At 26.6% G+C, this 23,293-nt stretch overlaps 8 protein-coding genes across 13 annotated transcripts in view; 5 read left to right on the top strand and 3 right to left on the bottom strand.

Annotated features, from left to right (window-relative positions):
* Positions 1 to 434, bottom strand: part of LOC106783681 — a 3,107-nt gene extending 2,673 nt beyond the window's left edge. The window contains exons 1-2 of one of the 2 annotated variants that reach the window (XM_014742446.1): positions 324 to 434; positions 101 to 245 (exon numbers count right to left, since the gene is read on the bottom strand). In XM_014742446.1, the coding sequence (XP_014597932.1) occupies positions 101 to 125 (25 nt within the window). In that variant the 5' untranslated portion in view covers positions 126 to 245; positions 324 to 434. Of the gene's footprint in view, positions 1 to 48; positions 246 to 323 lie in introns of those variants that run through there. The other variant, XM_014742445.1, reaches the window with a different exon arrangement.
* Positions 1 to 4,958, top strand: part of LOC106783679 (RNA polymerase II-associated protein 3-like) — an 8,130-nt gene extending 3,172 nt beyond the window's left edge. The window contains exons 1-12 of one of the 3 annotated variants that reach the window (XM_014742443.1): positions 324 to 384; positions 469 to 997; positions 1,086 to 1,126; positions 1,282 to 1,433; positions 1,550 to 1,675; positions 1,763 to 2,004; positions 2,093 to 2,300; positions 2,369 to 2,614; positions 2,692 to 2,964; positions 3,040 to 3,232; positions 3,295 to 3,401; positions 4,852 to 4,958. In XM_014742443.1, the coding sequence (XP_014597929.1) occupies positions 1,290 to 1,433; positions 1,550 to 1,675; positions 1,763 to 2,004; positions 2,093 to 2,300; positions 2,369 to 2,614; positions 2,692 to 2,964; positions 3,040 to 3,232; positions 3,295 to 3,383 (1,521 nt within the window). In that variant the 5' untranslated portion in view covers positions 324 to 384; positions 469 to 997; positions 1,086 to 1,126; positions 1,282 to 1,289 and the 3' untranslated portion in view covers positions 3,384 to 3,401; positions 4,852 to 4,958. Of the gene's footprint in view, positions 1 to 323; positions 385 to 468; positions 1,127 to 1,281; positions 1,434 to 1,549; positions 1,676 to 1,762; positions 2,005 to 2,092; positions 2,301 to 2,368; positions 2,615 to 2,691; positions 2,965 to 3,039; positions 3,233 to 3,294; positions 3,402 to 4,851 lie in introns of those variants that run through there. The other 2 variants (XM_014742441.1, XM_014742442.1) reach the window with 2 other exon arrangements.
* LOC106783678 (TRAF3-interacting protein 1) lies at positions 3,875 to 6,527 on the bottom strand. Its single transcript, XM_014742440.1, has 9 exons — positions 6,245 to 6,527; positions 6,009 to 6,126; positions 5,814 to 5,926; positions 5,415 to 5,741; positions 4,806 to 5,329; positions 4,488 to 4,731; positions 4,278 to 4,403; positions 4,099 to 4,184; positions 3,875 to 4,025 (listed from the first exon to the last, which is right to left on the bottom strand). The coding sequence occupies exons 1-9, from the start codon at positions 6,377 to 6,379 to the stop codon at positions 3,875 to 3,877; spliced, it is 1,824 nt and encodes a 607-aa protein (XP_014597926.1). The 5' UTR covers positions 6,380 to 6,527.
* A 480-nt stretch (positions 6,528 to 7,007) lies between these two features.
* On the top strand, positions 7,008 to 8,690 carry LOC106783682 (mitochondrial inner membrane protease ATP23 homolog). Its single transcript, XM_014742448.1, has 5 exons — positions 7,008 to 7,495; positions 7,578 to 7,623; positions 7,779 to 7,860; positions 7,986 to 8,210; positions 8,306 to 8,690. The coding sequence occupies exons 1-5, from the start codon at positions 7,204 to 7,206 to the stop codon at positions 8,513 to 8,515; spliced, it is 855 nt and encodes a 284-aa protein (XP_014597934.1). The 5' UTR covers positions 7,008 to 7,203; the 3' UTR covers positions 8,516 to 8,690.
* Positions 8,691 to 9,447: 757 nt separating this feature from the next.
* On the top strand, positions 9,448 to 10,325 carry LOC106783708 (40S ribosomal protein S15). Its single transcript, XM_014742490.1, has 3 exons — positions 9,448 to 9,553; positions 9,734 to 9,819; positions 9,939 to 10,325. Exons 1-3 carry the CDS (start codon positions 9,545 to 9,547, stop codon positions 10,285 to 10,287), a joined length of 444 nt encoding a protein of 147 aa, XP_014597976.1. The 5' UTR covers positions 9,448 to 9,544; the 3' UTR covers positions 10,288 to 10,325.
* Positions 10,326 to 10,676: 351 nt separating this feature from the next.
* Positions 10,677 to 12,297, top strand: LOC106783709 (cytochrome c oxidase assembly protein COX16 homolog, mitochondrial). 3 transcript variants are annotated; one of them, XM_014742492.1, is made up of 4 exons: positions 10,677 to 10,728; positions 10,831 to 10,951; positions 11,129 to 11,240; positions 11,824 to 12,297. In XM_014742492.1, exons 2-4 carry the CDS (start codon positions 10,854 to 10,856, stop codon positions 11,875 to 11,877), a joined length of 264 nt encoding a protein of 87 aa, XP_014597978.1. In that variant the 5' UTR covers positions 10,677 to 10,728; positions 10,831 to 10,853; the 3' UTR covers positions 11,878 to 12,297. The 3 variants fall into 3 exon arrangements, 2 of the variants coding, with proteins under 2 accessions (XP_014597978.1, XP_014597977.1); XR_001381343.1 differs by having other exon boundaries at positions 10,722 to 10,951; positions 11,824 to 11,984; positions 12,057 to 12,080; XM_014742491.1 differs by having other exon boundaries at positions 10,722 to 10,951.
* LOC106783707 (exonuclease 1) lies at positions 12,005 to 15,228 on the bottom strand. The gene is made up of 9 exons (XM_014742489.1): positions 15,012 to 15,228; positions 14,759 to 14,878; positions 14,255 to 14,516; positions 13,934 to 14,155; positions 13,563 to 13,850; positions 13,292 to 13,496; positions 12,361 to 13,211; positions 12,157 to 12,259; positions 12,005 to 12,091 (listed from the first exon to the last, which is right to left on the bottom strand). Exons 1-9 carry the CDS (start codon positions 15,170 to 15,172, stop codon positions 12,069 to 12,071), a joined length of 2,235 nt encoding a protein of 744 aa, XP_014597975.1. The 5' UTR covers positions 15,173 to 15,228; the 3' UTR covers positions 12,005 to 12,068.
* Positions 15,229 to 16,026: 798 nt separating this feature from the next.
* LOC106783702 (ninein) lies at positions 16,027 to 21,634 on the top strand. Its single transcript, XM_014742484.1, has 13 exons — positions 16,027 to 16,416; positions 16,847 to 17,153; positions 17,253 to 17,300; positions 17,385 to 17,515; positions 17,590 to 17,789; positions 18,007 to 18,246; positions 18,387 to 18,807; positions 18,897 to 19,071; positions 19,153 to 19,217; positions 19,302 to 20,192; positions 20,284 to 21,031; positions 21,125 to 21,225; positions 21,321 to 21,634. Exons 2-13 carry the CDS (start codon positions 16,898 to 16,900, stop codon positions 21,453 to 21,455), a joined length of 3,411 nt encoding a protein of 1,136 aa, XP_014597970.1. The 5' UTR covers positions 16,027 to 16,416; positions 16,847 to 16,897; the 3' UTR covers positions 21,456 to 21,634.
* The last annotated feature ends 1,659 nt before the right edge of the window (positions 21,635 to 23,293 follow it).

Here is a 23,293-nt window from a genome sequence, read left to right as displayed (position 1 = left end):
AACAAGGCCGCTAAATTTTCCAAGTTCTCCTTTTGTTGCCTGGACTATATAGAAGGACTGTAGAATGCATCCAAAAGTTCCATTTTAGCTTAAAACTCACTTCTAACTTTTTTGATGGAGTCCATAATGTCTTGATAGGAGTTCAATGAGTAACTTGTAGGATAGACAAGATTAGTGTAGAGCTATTTTAATTGCTGCCACAAATCCTGTAGCGTGTTCAATTATATTCGGAAATAACTAATTCACTAGGGAAAAATATTATATAAATATTTTATTATAAAACGTATCAAAAAGGTCTTGTACAAAATATATAATAAACTTACCAAAATCTTAAAGAGTAAAAAGGAAGTAGTGACTAGTTTTTCACGTCTTTGTTTACTGCTCGTGAGTACCCGTGTGTCTCGCTCGGTGATTGAAACGGAAGAGAGCGAATAGTAGCGATTGTTCATTAACGTGGTGTTTTTCTAGTTCTTTAGTTTCGTCACTAGAGGCGTGACGGTAAGAATGCCGGAGGCGCCAAGCCTTGGCGTGACGGCCACAATCCTTGTAGCGACCTGCTGTCGATAAGCAGATTACCACTTCATCCTATGCGACAACTAGCGCCGCCATCCTCACTGCTCATTCTTTAGCAAACTACTTTAGCACTAGCACTCTAGCAAAGCTAACAGCGCTTCTAGGAGAACGTTAATGTTTCCATAGTTACAAAGACGAGACTTCCGTTCCAACCGTTGAGCAATAGACACGCGTACCGACAAGCAGGAAATAAAGACGTGCAATTAGCTACTACTTCCGCTTACCTCTTTAAGATTTTTGTTAAGTTTATCACATATTTTATACGAGACCTTTTTGATACATTATTAAAATAAATATTCATATAATATTTTTTCTTATTGAATTATTTATTTCCGCACATTAGTGAACACGCTACATCCTAAATATCGAACTGCCATCTAGCAGAAAAATGTTGAAACTGTTGTTTAAAGCAAACATTTAGCCGGTAACCAATAACAACGCGTAACTAGTTAACAAATTTGTGATTTATAAGTTTTATGAGACTTATAAGTTGAATTTTTCTCTCTTTTAAGGTTAATTAATTAATAATTTTGTTAATATATAACAATATATGGTAAGTTATGGATACATGAATCTACATGTTATAAAATTGATAATAATCAATTTATATAAATAAATTGGAAGTTGTTATAAAAAAAGAAATATGTATGTGTGTGTGAAATCAGAATTAAAATATATCAAAATAATAGTTACTTTTTTCTTCCACAGCATTAAATATGAGTATTGATAAGTCTTTTTTAGTACAAAAGCAAGTAAAAGATAATTCAGAGGATTTACAAAGAGAATTTCTTAATCTGAAAAATTGGGAAGAAGAAATGAAACGTAAAGAGAAGGAACTTCTTAATAAAAACAATGATCAAGTAAACTTAATCATATTTTATAAAAGAAACAATAAATATAATTATTAAAAAATAATGCTCATCTTTTTTCTTTAACTTATTTAAACTTTACAATAATGATGATGTTCATTACATAGGTTTTACCACCCATAAGAAGTAAAAAGAAAAAGGTAATGCAAAAGCCTCCAATGAAAGAAAAATGTAACACGAACACAAAGCGAATTAAATCGGGTGATTATTCCTCTTGGGATAAATTTGACGTGGTGAGTTATGAAATTTTATAAATATTTATATTTATGGTATATATATTTAAAAACTATTGTTTGGATAATAATAATATTTGAATGAAGGAAAAAGCTTGCAAAGAAATAGATAAAACAGATTCATCCGATGAATCTGGAGAAGAATTGAATGAAGATGAATTGAAAAAACGGCATGATATAGCAACAGAGCATAAACAAAAGGGCAATATACTCGTACAGCAACAAAAATGGGACAGTGCCATTGCATGTTATTCCGAAGCAATAAAAGTTTTTCCATACGATGCTGTCTTCTATGCGAATCGTGCTCTTTGTCATTTAAAAAAGGATAAGTATGTCTCGTCTGTAATATGTATATATTTTTTAATGTTATAATATTATACTTATAATATTACAATATTGCATTTAATTTTATTATAGCTTATACTCTGCAGAAGCTGATTGTTCTACAGCGATACAATTGGATTCACAATATGTGAAAGCTTATCACAGAAGAGCACTGTCTAGATTAGAGTTAAAACAATATAAAGAAGCGAAAGAAGATTTGGAAAAAATATTGCAATTAGAGCCATCTAATAAGGAAGCACAAGCTAAACTTGCTCAAGTCAATAAAAATTTGGAAACTAAGGTTTAACATTAATATTAATTATCTTTTTAATTACAAATGTCTTACACATATAAATACTAATTTTTCAGTCAATTATCATATCTGAGGAAAAGACGTCGAAGGAGACGTCATTAGAAAAAACGATTGGTGAAAAAATATGCAATTCCAATAAAAAAATTAACAAGGAAATAAGTAATAAGAAAACAGAGCAAGATGTTGTAAATAAAACAATAAAAAACAAGACAAAATATATGCCAATTCCTGACTGGTTACCGGAGAAAGATAATGTCGAGATCATAGAGCCTATTATTAAACCACCTCACTTGCGTTCAAAAGTAAGGAAATAACGTTCCATTAAAATTATCATTATGTTAAATGTAAAAATGTTTAATATTTGACTATTTATTTATAGAAGTCTATGAAACGTATTGTAGTACAAGATGCAGAATTTGAAATTGCGTCATGTAAAAAAGAAACTACACTAATTGAGACAGATAAAATCCAAAAAGCTGAATCATTTAATATGCTTGATGATAAAGCTGTCGCAAAGAACAAAGTTTTAAATAAATCTTGCGAAGTTGAAAAAAATGTACACGTAGATCTAAAAATTCCAAAAACAGCTGTACAATTTATTATAGATTGGCGGAGAAATAAATCATCAGAGTATCGCTATCATTACCTAAAAGTATTTAACTAATTTGACATCGCGATAATATAGTCATAAAAAATTACTTATGAAATTAATAACTCTAAATTTCAGCAATTACCTTCGAACAGTTTGCCACAACTATTTCAAGATTCTATGGAGTCTGATATTTTCAGTGAGATTTTAGACATTCTTAGAATTGAATTCATACCACGAAAAGATTCGGTATATCAGTATTTGGAATGTTTAAGTCAAGTAAAAAGATTCCGAGCACTTATTATGTTTATTAATAATGTCGAAAAAGAAGGTATGTATATTGTAAATATTTATCTTCAATGAAATTATAAACAATTTATTTATTTTTTATAGGAATAAAAACTCTTATCGAGTATAGTAAAAATACTGCCAATATATCGGAAGAAAAAATAAAAAAATTATATGAAGTATACGAAATTTGACACGAAACAAAATATTAGGTATGAATTAGATTGCAAATTTAATGTAACATTAACTTTAATACAAATATATATATATTTTATGCACTTTGTGAATGTACAACCAAGTCCATTTACTAGGCTGTAAATAGATAAATATCTATCTATATATTTGATGTAATAACAACACGATTCATAAAAAACATTTTTGTTTTCTTTTTATATATATATAGGTGCTAAATATTTATTTATTTATTTAAAATAACTTTACTTCTGTATAAATATTTTATATTTAAAAATCAATAATGTGTCCTTTAATATATTTACAAAACGTCTATATATATATATTTACAAAAGTACAATTTATATTTTTATTACACACATATCTTCAATATATATATTGATCACACTAACTACGAAAATGTATATGAATTATTAAAAATGCTCTCTCTATATATTATGTATTAAATATATTCCAAACGTTACAAAAAAGTTATTTTAAATACTATATACTTTTACATATCACCGTTTAATAGTCTCTGTATTTTTTGATTATTCTTTATTATTCTAGCTTTCGCTTGATAAATTTTATTTAATTGATCCTGAATATTATTGTCAATTTCTTTTAAAGTCAAGTCCATTGGATCTATTATTTCTTGTGTACGTCTGAAAATAATAAGTAACGTATATTAATATATTTAATATATTTTGTATATGATGTTATTTACAGGGATCATACATTTGTTCCTTTTCCAACTGTTTGTTTAGTTGATTATACTGATTTCTCCAATCATGTAATTCCTTTTGCATCATTTCAATATCTTCCTATATAAACAAATTACAGAACAAATAAACACTGTTTAACATACATTTATATCAAAATTTATATCAATACTCTAGCATAAATTGAAACGATACCTGTAAGTAATCCAACAATTTTCCTAAAGGATTCGTTGTACGAGTTAACATTTGTATCGTACCACGCAATTTATCAATTTCTTTAATTGCAGCCTCATGATCACGCTTTGTACCTGCCTCCCATGCCTAAATTCAAAAACATTTATATTTTATAAAATACTTTTCAAAGTATTTGATTAACGTAAACATAAATAAATAAAAATATCTTACAATATCAACTTTCTTTGGTAAAACATCGACATTTTCAGTGTTGACCAATTCTCTTTGAGTTTCTAAAATTTGTGCTACAAGATGACCATGTTCTTGAGTTAATTCATGGTCAATTTTATAATTGCTAATATTTTCTAAAGTTGTTCCAATGTTTCCCTTATTTTCTACGATCACCATATCTTCATTATCATTATCTTTTGTACTTGTATTTTCAATTATTACAGTAATGTTTCCTATAGGCGTACTAAAATCCAAATACATCATTTAATATATAAATATATTGTTTTATTAATAATTAATTTAATTAATATGAACTACCTTATTTCTTCATTTGGAATTAAGTCAGTTTTTCCTTTCATTTTAGGAGCAGCGGGTCTTGCGCTACTCGGTCTGGCAGTAGGTGGACGTAAAAATGTTCTCGATTTAGATGTACTAGGTTCTTGTTCACTATTAAATTTATTCTTCTGTAAATTGGATGCATGACTAATTGAATTCTCAAGTTCTGTTAGCTGCGAATCATTATTTATATTTTCATATGTCGATTCAGATTCTGTTTTTAACTTTCCTTTATCTGTATTTTCTATTGATTTTGTTGTAGGTACTATCTCCGATATCATTTTTATTGATTCCTTAGACTCACTTTCTTGTTTTGATAGGGTTCGTTTCCCCCTACTTGCGGATTCTTTTCTTTGAAAATGTTCATCCGATTTCTTCTCTGCATTTATATTTGTCTGAGATTTCCCTGTTTGTACTTCTGTGAGAACCGTGGAAGATACATGATTCTGTTTTTGTTTAATAGCCGAAGAATGTCTTGTTTTTTGTACTAGCTCATCTTCAAGCGACTGAGTGTAAAAAACAAAAATAGTAATTTATTTATTATTTAATATTTCATATTTTCAAAAATATTATATATTTAGTTTAATTTACCGGTTTGTTTAATTTATCGGTTGGTGGAACATCTATGTCATCATTACTCTTTTCAATATTATTTTCTTGACTTTCTTGTTTTATTACATCACTATTTTTATTGTTACTATCTTCTTCATTCGTTTTAGATCCAACTTTTTTTGTACTGGAATTTTTTTTTTGTGATCCAGGCGTATTCTTTTCTTTTTCAATTGGTTTTCTCGTTTGCGATACTTGTCTAGTTGATTTCTTAGCAACATCGTCTTTAGTTATTTTTAATTTTGATGCTCCTTTTGATTTCTTTTGTAAACCTTTCTTATAATGTTCAATTGCCTCTGCACTGTTTACCTAACTCAATCATACATATATATTATATAATATTATTGAAAAATATGTTAGATAAGTATAAAAATGTTGTACTTTTTTATCAAGAGCTTTCCCAATAGCTTGTAAAAGTTCATTGGTTTTAGTAGCTTCTTGTCCGGAAACTATTTTACTTGCTCTTACTGTTAAATTATTTCCTGATATTAATTCTAAAAGATATAATTTTATATATTAATATAATATTATAAATACAATTAGCTTGCATGGAATGTTTAATTTCTTAGAACTTACTAACAACATCTATAAGTTTAGTTAAATACGCAACTTTGGACTCCTTATCTTTTATATTGTCTGAGTTTAATTCTTCTTCGGTGAACAAACCTTTTAAGAAACCGGTCTCCTGTATTATCTGTAAGAAAAAATTCAATATAATTAAAATATTATTGATCAACTATTAAAATAAATATAACAAAATAAGAAAAATTATTAATTAAATTACAGTATTAATAAATTGTTAAAATTCATACAATTGATATAATATCATGAATAAATCTGAAGGGTGGTTTCCTCAACAATTTTTCAGTTAACGGTGGCTTTTTAAAATATTTTCCAAGTAAATCTTGGGTTTTTTTTATTACTTCTGGCTTCACGTCGTCTGTCATAGTTAAATATTGTTAAAATCATACGAAAAAGCGTGGAACTGTTCAAACTATTCCCCTTAAAATCTTGATAAGCTTTTTGTGGATATGTACAGTTGCCTAGCAACAACCACGTGGTTTAAATGTCAAATAATTAATCTTTATGACGTTCAAGGACTCTTATAATTTATTTACATTTATTATCAATAATTCTTTTTTGAATATTATATATTTTTAGTAATATCAACAAAGTTTAAATAATCATAAAATATTTAAAATATAAATATGCATTTAATTCAAATAAATTATAATATTAATAGGGAGAAATCAATAAAAATGATTACAATTGATTGTAAGTATAGTTTATTTATTGATCTTCTCATTTATCTTTTAATAACTAATTACATTTTCATATTATCGTCATAATATTAAAAATAAATTATGTACCGTATTTGATACATCTTTTCAAAAAACGGTATTTATTTGCGTGAAAATTACGCTTGAAAATAATCTATTTTTAGAAATTATTTTTTCTAATAAAATAATATTTTTTTAAATATATAAAAATAATCAGCTCACGTAAAAATCCTTTATTTTTCAAATGAGCTGATGATCATCAAAATTGGAAAAAAATTAGAACCAGAATAATTAATAGTGTAAACTCTTGCAAACTCCATCCATCTATGATGTGTTATGTATATATGCATATGTCGTCTGCTATAAGATAACCTAACTTAAATAGAATGCAAAGATTTTGTATGAATACGGTATTTGCTACAGTGATTATTGTCAAAAATACATAACAATTTTGTTAATATTAACGTGATTGATTTTATTTTTCTAGAGTCATGACTGTCTTTAATTTTGTAAATAAAAAAGTGAATGAAAATTCATTAGATAATAATAAAGTTAATGAGAAGAAAGAAAGTCAAATTAATGATAACAATGAAAATAAAAAATTTGATAAAAATGCTTCTACAACAGAAAATTCAGTAGATAATGAAAACTGGGGTTATGATATGTACCCTGAAAGAAAGGGTACATATAAACCAACATTTCTTAGAAAATTAATAGGTGAAGGAAGGGAAGAAGCTAACAGATTTAAATGCGAAGGAAAAGTATACAAGTGTATAAAAACTAGTATGTTCTTTATATCTTCTACTATAATTGTTGTTATTTTATTATTCTAGTTTGAATTCTTATTTATTGCTTTATTATTTAGGTCCATTAATACAACTTATGATGGCAGCGTTAAAAAGTTCTGGATGGTAGGTAATCTTGCCAATACATACATATTACATCAATATAACCATTTTTATATTTAAACTAATACAATATTAGGATCTATTTTATATGATATATATATATTTATAAAATTTAATTCAAACAGTTGAAGTATTTAATTGTTTGTTCAAAACTATAGTGAAATTGATATTCGTCGTCACATTTCTTGCGAAGTATGTGATAGTTCTGTAAAAGGTGGCTATGATGCAGAACTTAATCAGGTAATTGTTTAAATATTATGAACATTAAATTTTACAATTGTAAGATAACATCTTTTGTCTTTAAATAGATAATTTTTAATCCAAAGTAAATGTCTGTTTTGTTAATATCTATATTACAATTTCAGATCGTTGTATGTCAAAATACTGTTCACAGTAAATCAAAAATGCAGAGTGTATTAGCTCACGAATTGATACATATGTTTGACTATTGTCGCAATAAAGTGGACTTTAGAAACATTGATCATTTAGCTTGCACCGAAGTAAGAGCAGCTAATCTCATACATTGTAGTTTTATGAGTGCCATGATTCAAGGAACTGTGTCTCCATTTCATATAAAACAAGCTCATCAAGTATGAATTACATTCTTATATATTATCGATAACTATATCATAGACATACATATATATATTTAATATTTAATAATGACATCATATTAATTACACAGGACTGCGTAAAGAATTTGGCAAAAGCATCTCTAATGGCAGTGCGTAATTTAACAGAAGGAGAAGCTAAAATGGCAATCGAAAAAATTTTTCCTATGTGTTACAATGATTTAGAACCAATTGGACGACGTCTCCGTAGAAACTCTTTAGATATTAACAGAGCATATATGGAGGCTCCACTTTATGGATATTTATATGATAATAATAAATGATTTATCAAGAATTCATTTTATAAATATATGAAATCAATTTATTGACTGTCGTAGGTTCTTCACTATGATTTTTACGAAATTATTTTAGTGATATTGTAAATAATTATATTAATATTATATGGTTATTATTACAGCACTGTAGTTTAAAGTTACATAAATTTAAGGGGGAAATAGATGTAGTGGCTTCCAAAAATTCAATTTTTTTTTTTTTATAAATCGCTTGTAAAACTATTTATATTTATTTCCTTCCTTAAACAATAATTTTTAATCAGACTATATCATGAAATATTACTATAAAATCACATTTCATTTATCATCATTATCCTAACTTTATTAAATTATTGGAAATAATTTTTTAAACGTATGAATATATAACTGTATGTGAAATAAAGTTTAAAATTTCCGCTGTTTTGTCTAGCAATGGGATTGGTGGTCAGTGTTTAAATGTTGACTAAGGGTGCGTTCCGCTAAGCGCTCACAACGATCAAAATGCTCCTTTAGTCGTTCCACATAACGACCGCGGTCGTTGTGGTCGCGGCGAAAACGTCACTCATGACGTCATTACTAACGCTCACGCGAAGCCCACAACGACCCATCTGAAAACGTGGGTCGTAGTGAGCGTTGAGAAAATTAGCGGTTTTTTCGAAACTGACAACAATAAAAATGGCGACCGTGAAACTGACATGNTAATCTTTTACTTTCTTTTCACTACCTCGCCATTTGTATTATTACCTCCACGCTCAAAACGCACCATAGTCCATTCCACTTGAATTTACGACAGTAACGCTCGTAGGTAAGTGGAACGGGAAAAACTGTGGTCGTGAGCGTGATCGTTGTGAGCGCTTAGTGGAACGCACCCTAATCAGAGCTATTAATTCTACGACATCGCCATCTATGAATATTAGAACGAATGATTGACTAACATTTTTTACTTTCCTTTCATTCTTCTGTATAGTATATGCCTTTATTAAGCTTCCGTGAAAGTTAAGTAGAAGTGTCCTTTTTGTGATAGTTTTCGTACCGACAACCATGGCGGAAGTAAGTGCATCCGAGAAAAAATCTATAAAAATTCATGTCATCAGCAATATAAAATAATGTTATAGTACATTTTATAAATATTCTTATTATAATATATGTTGTGAAAGAAGTATTAACGTATGATAATGTGATTAGGTTGAACATAACCAATTCTTACATATATTGTTTTGCATATTTCAGGCTGATGAAACTCAGAAGAAAAAGAGGACTTTTAGGAAGTTCACCTTCCGAGGAGTTGATCTCGATCAACTCCTAGATATGCCCAAGTATGCTTTCATTATTAGTATGATATATTTATGATTAAATTTTATTGTCATCTATATTTTAATCATAATATTGCTCACCATAAAATAACGGTTAATTCAATTTCTTATTATTATTTTAGTGAGCAACTTATGGATTTGATGCACGCACGTGCTAGAAGACGTTTTTCTCATGGGTTGAAACGTAAATCAATGGCACTTGTTAAGAAACTGCGTAAAGCCAAGAAGGAAACTCCTCCCAATGAAAAGCCAGAAATTGTTAAAACACATTTGCGTAACATGATCATTGTTCCAGAAATGGTAGGTTCCATTGTTGGTGTTTACAATGGAAAAACATTCAATCAGGTTGAAATCAAACCAGAAATGATTGGTCATTATCTTGGAGAGTTTTCTGTTACTTACAAACCGGTCAAACATGGAAGGCCCGGTATTGGTGCCACTCATTCTTCAAGATTTATTCCACTTAAATAATATGTATTTTTAAGATAATAAAATATAAAAATATTTCATTTTATTATTATTATTTTATAGAACACATTTCTCTAATATTTGTATGACTGTTACTAAAATTGTTTCATGTAAATGAAAGTAAAAAATCAGATATAAGAACGAGTAGCATACTATTAATATTCAATTAAAATTAGATTATTTGAAGAGTTAAAATATTAAGCTAAAATAAAGTTATCATAATAATTCTATTGATTTAAATACATAATACACATACGTGAAAAAAGAATAAAATTTGATCAATATGTTAGGTAAAGGTACAAGATAACTACAATTAAGAATAATATATTTTTGATTTCAATTATATATATAATTTTATCTCTCATGCAACCGATGTGCCGTGGCGCCATCTGATTTTGTAGTTTTGGAATTAAATTTATAAATAAAGATACGCTATATAAAGAGGTTAGTAAGGTTAAGAATTCACATGGTTAAATTTGATAAAACTTAAAGTACAATTTATTTAATCATGAAAGTTTGATCAAATCTATTATTATGTTTATTAAGGAACAAGTATATTAGTTATCGTGATGTCATTCCTTAAAAGTAAAACATTGCGTTATGGTGTTCCATTTGTAGTTTTAATCGTTGGTGGATCGTTTGGACTCAGAGAATTTACACAGTTGAGGTATAGAAAAAGTCGTTTTTATTCACAATTTATCATGTTATTTTTTAAAAGAATAATGATGAAATTATAAGATGACAAGACAAATCATTTATGATTACATAATTTATAATACAATTAATTTGTTATAATTTATTTTCGTATTTTTATAACATTTAATAATATTAGATATTATTTTAGATACACGTACAGACAACAAACAGCGTATTACACAGAATCAAAGAAATTAGGTATAGAAGTTAAAAAACCAGGTGAAGTTACTTTAGAAAGCGAATATGAAAAATTAAAACAAGTATGTTATAAACTACAAATAGTATTACAATGTACAAGATGTCTTAACCTATATCAACTTTTTTTTATATTTAAGTGAACAAAGTTGATCTTCGCATGATCCTTACAAATTCTTTAAACAAATTAATAACTTCAAAATATGTTTTTTCTAAGCCATATAATTTTTATCTTTAAAATTTTTACTGTGTTTAATATTAGCTATGAAAATTAAGATGTTGATATCAATCGAGACACCTTGTACATAATATAAATATTTCATAATTAATACGTTAAGTACTATATTGGTCACTAGCAACAAATAGTGTATTGTATTTTGAGTTCAGACATGTTTTTACAGCTAATGAATTATTATTACCTAAATGAAAACCTCAATGAAAGATGTTCAGCACTTAACGTATTGATTAACAAGATAAATTTTGTAAAAATAATCTTAATTTATTAATAAAAATTTATTTTATGTTTTTTATATATTATAAAAGCTTTTTTACATTCGTATTTTTTAAAATGAAAAGCAGTCAAATATATATAAAATTGAATGTTATATATATATATATATCCTTTTTTCTTTTTTATTACAATTTTAGCTGGATATTAATAATTGGAAAAATATTAGAGTACCAAGGCCCTGGGAAGAATAAATAAAAGAACCCCCAAAAATTAGTTAGTTCTTACATAAAAAATAGGCAGTGTGTTTTAATGTAGAACTTGGCAGTGCTAATGTATAATTCGAATAACACTCATAAAGGTAACAGTTTCAGAAATACATAACAAAAATATTTTTAAAAATACATTCGTTCAACATATGCATATTGTCCAGATTTAATTGATTTCATTCTAACTTCAATGACTCTTCTGTAAGTATAAATATTTATTTTATAAATATTTAATATGTAAATAATTTTAATAGAAAGACTTACTTTTTTTAAATCCGAACATATTTAATAACTTTAATTGTCCACGCTCAGAAGATATTCGCTTACTTCTATGGATTTGTTTGGGTGCCGCTTTTTTATTGATTTTCTGAAAAATATTAAATATTAAAGATTAAAAAAATTTTATATATAAGTATAATTAATATTTTGGTAATATGAATACCATAAATATGTTAATGATATACAAACCGTTTGAGAACTTGTTAGTGGCTTTTTAATGGTTTTGTCTGAGTGATCGTCAATCGATGTATTTAATTTAATATTAGAAAATTTAAATAAAGTATTCTTATTATCTTCTATACTATTTTGGCTAACCGAATAATCAGATTCTGAACTAGGACTGCATGATTGCGGTGTATTACAATTATAGTTATTTATATTGTCGTTAATACTTAAATCTATTTTTTCTACTTCATTCGAAGTAATTAAACTTCTTGATTCGTTTGCGTGATTCGAAGAACAGATACCTTGGTTAGTAATTGTTTCTTCTAAAATATTTCTTTCAAGAATCGTACTCTCATTTTTGTTAACTAATGTACTTGTATTTGATTGGTTAGCATCAATGGAATGTGTATTATTTGGATTATTAAATTCTATTGAATATTTTAGATTATTTTGTTCTTCTTGTATGTCCATTTTCATCTTTTTGGGAGTATGATTTATACATAGTTCATCATTTTCCGAATTAATATTATCGTCGTTATTATTTGCATTACTTTTATTCATATCTTCGCTCTTACTCTTAAAAAATTTACTTTCTGTAACTATATTTTCATCGATAACTGTTTTTTGAAATTGCATTAAGCGACCAAATTTTGTCCTGCTTCTACGTTTAAATAGTAAACTAGGAGAAATTTGATTAACAGACATTTTTTTAATGAATGGATTTCTAGTTAATATTGGAGATTTCTGTTCATTCACATTAGGTGATTTTTCATCTGTAGAATGTATTTGATTTTCAGTTTCAATATTTTCTTCAGATTTGTATGCATCTAAAATATCTTTTTCATTTAATTCTTGATAGTTTGTAGTGTTTACAACTAAAAAATAAAATAGATATTTATATTAATTTATAATAAATAGTTCATGTGTGTAAATTAGATGCAGTATATATAATTACCATGATAATATTCTCTCTTTTTTGTATTAGTAGATTTTTTTTTCGTACCATCAAGTTCTTTTATACACAAGTAATTCTCATGATTGATTGTTTCTTTTTTCTTTAAAAAGTTTTCTATACTTTGTCTTGGTTTATAATTGGGCGACCAGATGCTTATGTGCTTTGGTATCACACTCAGCATTTTTGGATTTGGATTATTGAATTTCTTAAACAAATTATTAAATATACTATAATATTAAAAAACATATACGTAACTATTTATATATTATACCTTTTTTATATCAGGATCAAAGTCATGAAGCATTTCAAATGTGAACGGATCACAATTACCATAAGCAAGTTGTAATGCTTTATCAGGGTCTATCTCATCCCCAGCATAATGTAATTGTTCTTCAGAAACATCAGCTGTAGGAGGATTTAAACGTACTTGTTTTCTTTGTAAAGGACAAAATACTAATTGATGTTTGAATGTTATGAATGCTTTTATGAAATTGTCTCTATATTCCTTTGATACGTCTAAATATTTCATTTTGAGACAATATCCTAAATTAGTAAGAGCCTGTAAAAATAGCAATATTTATAATTAATACTATTTTTCTCTCTTTATGCATAATTTTATATTATAATACCATAGTGACTGACATTATATATATCACAGTTCTCATTATTAATACTTTGAATGAATTTTTTTGCTTTAATTAATCCTATACCTCGAAGTGAGGCTAAATAATCGCATCCAGATAAAATGCACATATACATAAATTTATCGATATTAAAGTCTGTTAATTTTACACCCATAGCAAGATGTAGTTTGTCTTGTTCAACAAGCAAACCATTACCATTCTGATCCATTTTAAAGAACACCTATAATTATAATATAATATTAATCATCCTTTTTTTCAGTTTAAAATCATTATTCTTATCATATATAGAAAATAATAAATGAAATAAAATTGATTATACCTTTTTACAGCCAAACAATATTAAATCGCTGTCTTCTGTGATAACAACGTCCGCTATTCCACTAATGTTAAGATATGCTAATTGTGAATCAGCTTCATACGGTGCTACAATGCAATCAATATTAAAGCTTTGACACGTTTTAATTAATTCTAAAGCTATTTTATGCGTTACATCTATTGATTGTACTAAAAGATTTCTGCCTTCTGCATTTCGTCCGGCTTGTATTAATTGTGCAGCTTGCTGACGTTTCATATCTCTCTTTCTAAAAGCATATAATATATTTTATATTAAAATTAATAATATCATTGATAACTCCTTACACTATAATAACGTGTGAGACTAGTGATATACATTATGGTTTAAACATCAGAAACACGAGTCGTATTCAAATCTTACAGACAAAATACAAGAAGCACGAAATATAGCACTGAATATATTACACAGCTCCATGTGTTAAATCACATTGGAAAGGGTTAAACTGATTTTGTTAAAAACTTTACATACTTGTGCCTTTGGGCTTCGGTTTCTGCTTTAGCTGGCAAATGTCGTCCATCGAATACAAGAATAGGTTTAATATTATATTTTAAAAGTATTCGTATAAATTTCATACAATATATTATATACCTAAACATTAAAAGTTTAAAGTTAATTGTTCTTATATAAAGGTAATTACAATGAACATAAAGTTAAAACATGAATTAAATAAATTAAAAAATATATTTTAAAATTAATTATAATATATAAAATAATTGTTTACCCATCTGTTGGTTCTCCTAATAATAATTTATCAGCGCAAGGATATATACCTTTGTGTAACCAACAATAACTATCAATAGCAACAGATTGACCGGCGAATTCATTTATATTTGTTTTTCTAGAAGATTTCTCCAGAAACGATAGTAATCCACTAATACCCATATTTTTTAATATTTTAAAAAACAAAGCTACATTTATTCTCTATAATGTTCTATTAAAAAACACTTAAATAAGTAACTGTAAATATTTAATTTTTTCACTTTCTCTTTCCCTATGTTGACTGTTACGCTAGGATTGTATTACCGCCAAATTTTAAGGTAATGTTTCAATGTACAAGTTTATAGGTTATATCGTCCAATCAGAAACGAGATATTGGAGAACAAGCAAAAGTATAGGAGCATATATAAATATTATCTATTAGAATTCATGTCCTATTTTTTAAACATTATATTATATATAAAATTGAATTTAGAAAAATAATTACATTATTATTCTCTCTGTAATTTGAAGAGTATTGAAATAATTTTAAAAGTTAACTTTAATAATAAGTCGAAGGTTCATTTAATTTCTTGTTAGTTATTTTAGTGATTAATATTAATTCAAAATTGACTATTTAAATAATTTTTTATTTTTAAATAATTTATTACAACATAGAGAAATTAATTTAATTTGTGAAACATACACATAACAATTTTATAGGTTTAAATTAAAATAAAAAAAAAATGTTATTTTTATTACATCTGGTTATACATTAAAATTGCTATGTATCACTTGTTATATAGTGCATGTATGTATATGTATGTACATATATTATGCGTAAGCTTAATTTCAAATGAACGTACAAATCTGGCAGTTGGTTTATGGTTCCATATTGTCATATTGTTCGATAAGAATTTTCAATATATTGCGACGTGTAGTAATATAAATTTTTGTTTTTGTTTATCTTAAATTTGTAAATATAAATAACTTTTGTTTCCATTTTATTTAAAATTAATAATAATAATAATAATTATAACAATAATAATAATAATAATAATAAATATGATGAAAGTGGTTAGAGAATTTAATGGATCTAATAATTAGAGTTTACGGTAGATCGTTCAAAGTACGCTAATATGACAGTGTATTTATTTGCATGTGTATGTATATTTAGGCGTATATCAATGTCAATTGTATGTCACAATAGTAGGTTATGACCATTTACTACACAAGTACATTGAATTTAGTTAGGAATAACCTAAAGGTTAATAATTGTGAGGGAATAGAGACTTCTTTTTTGCTAATATTATTCATAATAAGTGTTAAAAGAAGTTGTTAAATATTTTTCTCTGTGTAGACGATTATTCATAATAATTTAATGAAATATTAAAAAGTTATGGAATCATAGCAGATGTGATAAAAATAAGGTAAATGTCATTAAATCATATTTATCTTATCATTATATTAATTGCGATCAAAATAATGTTTAAGTGTAGTTTTATTTTGATTATAAAGTGTATACGCATTTCGTACTTATGGTAAAGATAGTTAAATTTAATAAATTTTTTTTTATTATTACATTAATCGCAATAAAAATTATGATTAATTATAGTTTTATTTTGCTAATCAAATACATGTGTATCTCGCACTCATAATATACAAAGTAAATACCATAAAGTAATGTATTCTCTTATCGTTCTATTAAATGCGAAAGAAATTATGGTTAATTATAACTTTATTTTATATATCAAATATATATTTTCGTTTTTTGTACTCGTAGTATAAAATTTTTAATACGCACACACAATTGATTATGTTGACATTAATCCTTAAATAACATAATTATTTTTAATGTAGATATACTGCAAAGTCTTCAAAGAAATTATTAAAGAACGATGAAGGGATGCCATGGGTGAACATAACAATGGTCATTACGAACAACAGCTTCTCACTGTATTTGAAAGTTGTTTGATGAAAGGGCAAACGGAATTGAAAGAAGAAGATTTATCTTCCTTATGCAATAAATTACAACTAGATGATCATGGAGATGAATTAAAGGAATGCATTAAAAAATGTATTTCAGGAAAACATTCAATTTCATTCCAAGAATTTCGAGGAGGATTATTACTTTTGTTGGCCAAAACGCAAGAACTATTGACTCAAGGTAATATAGAGTGTATGGTACAATTACAACAAGAAGTTAATATAATTATGATATTATAATATAATGATGACAATGATAATAATATTTATTACTTCTCAGATTCAGATATTCAACAATCACACATGAATGATTGTAATACAAAAACAGGTGATTTGTTTAAAATTTACTGCACATCTTATTTCACGATAAAAATAATTTATTATTTTCATACATTAAATATATATTTTGTAGGTTTGATATTAGATAAAAATCGTTTGAAAGATTTATGGCATAAAGTTAACGTATGTTTCAAAGAAAATGCAGATACTTCGGATAAATATTTTATGTCCAATCATCGAGAAACATCTGCTCTTCCAGAACAAGTAATTATCTTCATTTATTACAATTTTATAGTAGTAATATACGAAAGCGAATATAATTATTTCTTTTTCCATAGATAGCTCAACGCATATTCGAAAAACTTGATCAGAATAGCGATGGTTTAATTAGTTTGGATGAATTTCTGGATATATTTAAAAATCAAACTATTTTACAGGAAGAGTTGATACTTTCTTGCAAAGATATATCAGAAAAATGTTTAACTAATTCGAAGGAAGATAAATCTGATTATGATACACTTCAACATCGTGATTCAGGGTATCGTATTTGAATACATCAATTTTAATTAAACATGTTAAGTGTGCCAAGCGTCTTTTGTCGAGCTTTCTGTTTAAGCCACAATAATTTGTCAATTGTAGAAATATATGTATAAGAATGTTGGTCACTAGTGATTGACATACCACTTAATGTATTAAACATTTATTAGATTTATCAAATTATTATATGTATTAATTATTAATATTATTAATTACAGGTTTATTCAGCATAGTATTGTTACCGATATGTGGAAAATGGCTGGCATTTCTGATGCAGCTTCCTTGTTATCCGATTTGGGATATAACACGTCGAGTATTAATTTAAATGATTTAGTTAGCACCTTATGCGAGGAATTGAAAGGTCTTAATGATTCTATCATTAATACAGATATTCAGCCACATATCAGTTTGTTGAAAGGTGTTTTAATTCTTTATAAGGAGGAACTACGTAACTTGAAGTATGTTATAAGCAAGTAACTGTTTTTTAATAGTAGTTCGATACAGATTTTTATGAAGTTTTATAAAAGATATGATAAAAGTATTTGTACAATCCAATTGTATTATATGTATATTTAATTGTATTGTTTGGATTTTATAGTATTTTGATAGAAAATATAACAGGCGAGAGAGATAAACTACGAGTTGATATAATAGAAGCCAATGAGAGAGCGAACTCACTCGCACAAGAAATTGACGATCATCATTTTCGACAAGAGGAAATTAAACAAAATTTGTTAAAGCAAATTGAACACAAACATTCTGAAATTATAAAGGATTTATCAAATCAATTAAGTTTCGAACGCGAAAGCAATGCTACTACTTTAAAAGTTAAAGAACAACAATTGCAAACACAGCAACAAGAAAACTATCAAAATAAAAATAAACTTTTGACCGCTTTACAAGATAATCAAATTTTAGAAACAGAAAATGAAAATTTCCGAAATCAAATTGATAAACTTAAAGAATCAAACAATGAATTGCTGATGCAAATTAAAATGCTCGCTGCAGAACACGATGAGGTATTATATAAACAAATAATTATAGCATTCGTGAAGAGACGTTATGATTAAATATCATAGTTTTGTTTTAATTTTTCTATCATTTTTAGGTCGAAGATATAGATGCAAAAAAAGAGGAACAAGTTCTACATTTAATCGATCGTATGAAACAATTGCAATCAGAAATAGTATCCTTGCGTGATCATAACGATGAGCTTACTATACAATTAGATATTTCAAGATCACTCGAAGATGAAACTAATCTGCGAGCAATTAAAAATGAAGGTAATTAATTTCTATGTTAATTTATTTTTTTTTAACGATATTTGTTATGTAACAATATTATATTATTTACAAATTTCATAGTTGACACTGCTGTCACATCAGAGATGAACACCAATATAGAAACAACTTCGCAGCAAGAGGAAATTGTAAGTATTAAATATTTTTATAAATATAAAAAAGAAATGTAATTATATTCTCATTTTATTAAATACGTATGTGTTTTTTTCTAGATATCCTGCAGCAATAATATGAAGGATAAAGTTGAAGTAGATAGAATTGAGATAAATACGAAAACTAATAATGAACAAATTATAAGCGATCTAAAAAATATGTTCATAAAATGTGAGAATTGTTCTTGTGAAAATTGTGATTATAAGGAAGCAATGTCATCTATTATTTGCGGTCAATCAAATTTCAATTCGTTTTCATTGAACGAAGATATAGATTTTTCTAAAAGTCTTGCTTCCGAACTTGAGACTGAATGCGAAGAGAGGACGAGTGAGTCGTTAAGAGATTTTGTTGTTTCTAAATCTAATAAAACAACAATGTCGTCTACGAAAAAAGCGATGCATAATAGTAACGATGCAATGATTTATCCTACGGATACAAATTTCACTCACGCGGATATTAAATTATTACAAAATAAAATAACTAGCCTTCGAGATTATCCACCTCGTAAAGAAGAATATTCTATTACCGATCATACGAAGAATTTAAAAGATAAAGATATAACGTCCAATTATAGTGTGCCTTGTAATGATTCGGATAAGAAGAATAATATGACTTTGTCTAACAGTGGTAATTCTCTTACTAATTTAGTTTATCAAGAACAAGAAAATTGGTGGCAAATGGAGAAGAAACAGTTGACTGAACGGTGTTTAGAATTAGAAAAAAGTCTTGATTTATTGAAAGCCGAATACGAAGAATGCGAAGAATATTGGGCTGCTAAGTTAGAGGAGGAGAGACAGTTGTTCGAACAAGAACAAAAAATAAGTGATGAAAAGTTTTCAGAACTTATTGCTAAAATGGCAGAATATGAAGAATTAATTAGTCCGGTAGATAAAATGAAAAATGGTGGTCGTTTATCTCCCATAGAAGAAAAATATAATTTAGAACAGCAGGTAAAATTTATTTTCTTTTTCATTATTTATCTTTCAAAATAATACAATTGAATTTAAATTTACAATTAAAATATATTCTTTGCAAATATAGTATTTAGATTTGGAAGAAGAATTCGACCAATGGAAAATTCAAATGGAGAAGGATATTTCGGAGAAGGATAAAGAAATTAAAAGTTTGTTTGAAAAATTAAAAAATATGGAAAAAATAAAAAAAATGGACAATTCGACCCAAGTGTCAGATGATAGCATGTTTCAACCCATCTGTACTTTTTGCAATCATATTCCCATGGATGCATTTAACGTCGAATCGTATGCACAATTGCAATCGAAGACGTTCAAATACGATGGGGATACATCTAATAATGTTACAGAGAGTTTTAAAGGAGATCACATATTTGAAAATCCAATGCCTTCTAATCATTTAACGTCGCAAGTTACAAAGGAAGGTTGCGTAGGAAATTACCACTTAGATCAATTATCGTGTATTAAACAGGATACAAATAGTATAGATAAATGTGAGAAATCTGAATCGGAAGATAAAGGATTAAACAATATTTCTGAACATTCGTTTATAGAAAAAGAAGAAAAGAGAAGTAAATCGAAGCATAATACGTCAAAAAAAGATTATTTATTGATACAGGAATTAATTAAATCGCAAGTTTCAAATGACATACGTTGTCAATGTTTGCAAGATACTGCGCAACAACAACAAGTATGTAATATCGACATTAATATACTGGAAAGTTTGACTATGAAGTTACAAATTCAAGAACGTAAGAAACGCCAATTAGAAGAATATTTTAGACAACAACAGCATCATATAGAACAAGTATTGCATCGTAAGTTATTATTGACATTTTTATTAATATAATATTTGTCAACTTGATTGGATTTATTTAGAAATATGTATTTTCATTTTGTTTGAATTATAGGAACTTTGTCGCAACATCAAATAGAGGTATGTGAATTACGATGTCTTCTTTATAATACTCAAGAAAAATTACAAGTCCAAATTCAAGCTAATACCGAACAGGTACGTTCTTTTATTCGTATTCAATTTTAATTGTGTTATGTCATTTATTAAATAGTAATGTAATGTGTAATTAAAAATGATTTATATTTCTATAGGCTAAAAGATTAGCCGGAGCTGATATACTAGCAAAGGATTTGTTTATAGAAAATGCATATCTAATAGAAAATTTAAAGAGACTCAAGCAACATTGTTTATTATCAGGAGTTAACTATGAATCTACTTCGATATGATACTTCTGTTATCTACGACTATGATGATGTTATCTATATAACAATGATGCATCACTCAGGGAGATAGGTAGATTTAGGAAGTATTAAAAGAGCAATACGCATGTAAGAATAATTTAATACAATACGATATACTTAGCTTTTAAACAATATTCTGTACCATGTACAGATTGCATATAAAATTTATAATGCACGGGTTAAAATTATTCAATGAAAGTTAAGCTTTTATATATATATATATATATATATATATATATATATATATGAATGTAGAAAGAAGAATAACAAGAAAAAGGAAAAAGAAAAAGAATTTGTTCCTAACATAAAAGCAAAGAAACACATAATATAAGTTTAATGTACAGTATTGTAAAGATGATTAGAACTTTATCACTCTCACGCATTATGTATATTTGCAACCTTTACTACATATACATATATATATTTATAGGTTCTAATAATAATAATATGTTAAACATTTATAATTCTCAATTACTTAGAAAATAATAGCAACGCTTTAACGATTGTCATATATTGAATGGTTAACGCTTATGGAATATAGATAAAATTTAATCAAGTTTTCTATAGTATAGTGAGATAAATTCTGTAAAATTTAATTAGTTCAAAAAAATTGTAAATAATATACTTTGTCTTCTAAGTATATTATAATATACTTCAGAATTTATGGTATCGGATGATAGGCCGAAAAATATTTTGTATGATTATAAAACCTCTTTTTTCATTCACAATATTTTCGTTCGCACCTGTGATTACCTCTTACTAAATCGGTATGATTTATTTTTAATTTTTATTTCTTTTATTCAAAAATAGAGAGAGAGAGAGGCATTTTTAATGGGGATTAGTTTTTAGTTAAATTACTATCATTATTTATATTAGAGATGGTTTCAAAGATAGATAGTTCTTTGGTTAACATTGTATTTAAAGAAAAAGGAAATATTTATTTTTAGATTCTATTTTTTTTTTATTTTTTTCCAGTGTGAATGTGCCAAAGAAGAATATTAATTAAGTTTCGAATTATATAATATTAAAGAATTTCCGCTTTTGCTTCATATGTGCGTATACATGTTGCATATACTCGTATATGTACAGATTAATAATTATTTTATTATTGTCAATAATATTTTGTGTTTATCCAGTAAATATTTTTTGAGATAAGACGTATGGTATCATTTTCGAATCGCATAATTAATCATCGTATTAACGATATCGTTACAACGAAAAAAAAAGAAAAAAATATTTTTATTTGGGGTTATATAATGAAATCGTAGAAAAAACGAATTTTTTTTTTTATACCAATACAAGTCTTCTATATATACAAAAAAAATGTTGTACCTGTCTACTTTGATATGAAGTTCAACTATGCCTTAATGATTAATTTTGATTTAGATTACACGTTATTTCCATTGAAAATATTCATTATTAATGCTTTATATAATGTGCACGAGTGTTTCTATATAAATGAAATTATTTAAAATGAGCATAAAGTAATTCAGTACCAATATCAATATGCATATAAACCAATGGAACCCAATTACAGTTTATGCTACATTTGCAGAACCATTCATTTGCCATTCCAATATACAACGAAAATTTAGAATTTAATAGGATGTTTCATAATATATGCATTTACATATTATCATATTATTTACTAGGTAATTATAGTTTTTTTTCCATCTCCTAACAATTAAAGTAATTATTTTATTTTTATGGCAAAAAAAAATTTCTGGCTACAAAAAAATATGTTAATTTTTTCTAATTCGTTACAATAAGTAATATTACAAATAATCCAATCTATATCTCGAAAGAGTATGAGGAATGCATGA

The sequence above is a fragment of the Polistes canadensis genome, unplaced genomic scaffold, assembly GCF_001313835.1.
Source record: "Polistes canadensis isolate GaletaPanama2010 unplaced genomic scaffold, ASM131383v1 scaffold_24, whole genome shotgun sequence".
NCBI lineage: Eukaryota > Metazoa > Arthropoda > Insecta > Hymenoptera > Vespidae > Polistes > Polistes canadensis.
This window is presented reverse-complemented; position numbering and strand designations above follow the sequence as displayed.

Bases quoted from the DNA above. Each gene is read 5' to 3' on its own strand.
- LOC106783678 (XM_014742440.1), bottom strand. From the start codon at position 6,379: ATGACAGACGACGTGAAGCCAGAAGTAATAAAAAAAACCCAAGATTTA. The intron at 4,732-4,805 runs GTAGTTCATATT...TTTGGATTTTAG, and splicing joins ATTCCAAATGAAGAAATAAG to TACGCCTATAGGAAACATTA. The intron at 4,185-4,277 runs GTATCGTTTCAA...TTGTTTATATAG, and splicing joins AATTGTTGGATTACTTACAG to GAAGATATTGAAATGATGCA.
- LOC106783682 (XM_014742448.1), top strand. From the start codon at position 7,204: ATGACTGTCTTTAATTTTGTAAATAAAAAAGTGAATGAAAATTCATTA. The intron at 7,496-7,577 runs GTATGTTCTTTA...TTTATTATTTAG, and splicing joins ATACAAGTGTATAAAAACTA to GTCCATTAATACAACTTATG. The intron at 8,211-8,305 runs GTATGAATTACA...TTAATTACACAG, and splicing joins ATATAAAACAAGCTCATCAA to GACTGCGTAAAGAATTTGGC.
- LOC106783708 (XM_014742490.1), top strand. The intron at 9,820-9,938 runs GTATGCTTTCAT...TTATTATTTTAG, and splicing joins CAACTCCTAGATATGCCCAA to TGAGCAACTTATGGATTTGA.
- LOC106783709 (XM_014742492.1), top strand. From the start codon at position 10,854: ATGTCATTCCTTAAAAGTAAAACATTGCGTTATGGTGTTCCATTTGTA. The intron at 10,952-11,128 runs GTATAGAAAAAG...ATATTATTTTAG, and splicing joins AGAGAATTTACACAGTTGAG to ATACACGTACAGACAACAAA. The intron at 11,241-11,823 runs GTATGTTATAAA...TTACAATTTTAG, and splicing joins AATATGAAAAATTAAAACAA to CTGGATATTAATAATTGGAA.
- LOC106783707 (XM_014742489.1), bottom strand. From the start codon at position 15,172: ATGGGTATTAGTGGATTACTATCGTTTCTGGAGAAATCTTCTAGAAAA. The intron at 14,879-15,011 runs GTAAACAATTAT...TTTAATGTTTAG, and splicing joins TTAGGAGAACCAACAGATGG to GTATATAATATATTGTATGA. The intron at 13,851-13,933 runs GTCAGTCACTAT...CTATTTTTACAG, and splicing joins AGAACTGTGATATATATAAT to GCTCTTACTAATTTAGGATA.
- LOC106783702 (XM_014742484.1), top strand. From the start codon at position 16,898: ATGGGTGAACATAACAATGGTCATTACGAACAACAGCTTCTCACTGTA. The intron at 19,072-19,152 runs GTAATTAATTTC...CAAATTTCATAG, and splicing joins GCGAGCAATTAAAAATGAAG to TTGACACTGCTGTCACATCA. The intron at 20,193-20,283 runs GTAAAATTTATT...TTGCAAATATAG, and splicing joins AATATAATTTAGAACAGCAG to TATTTAGATTTGGAAGAAGA.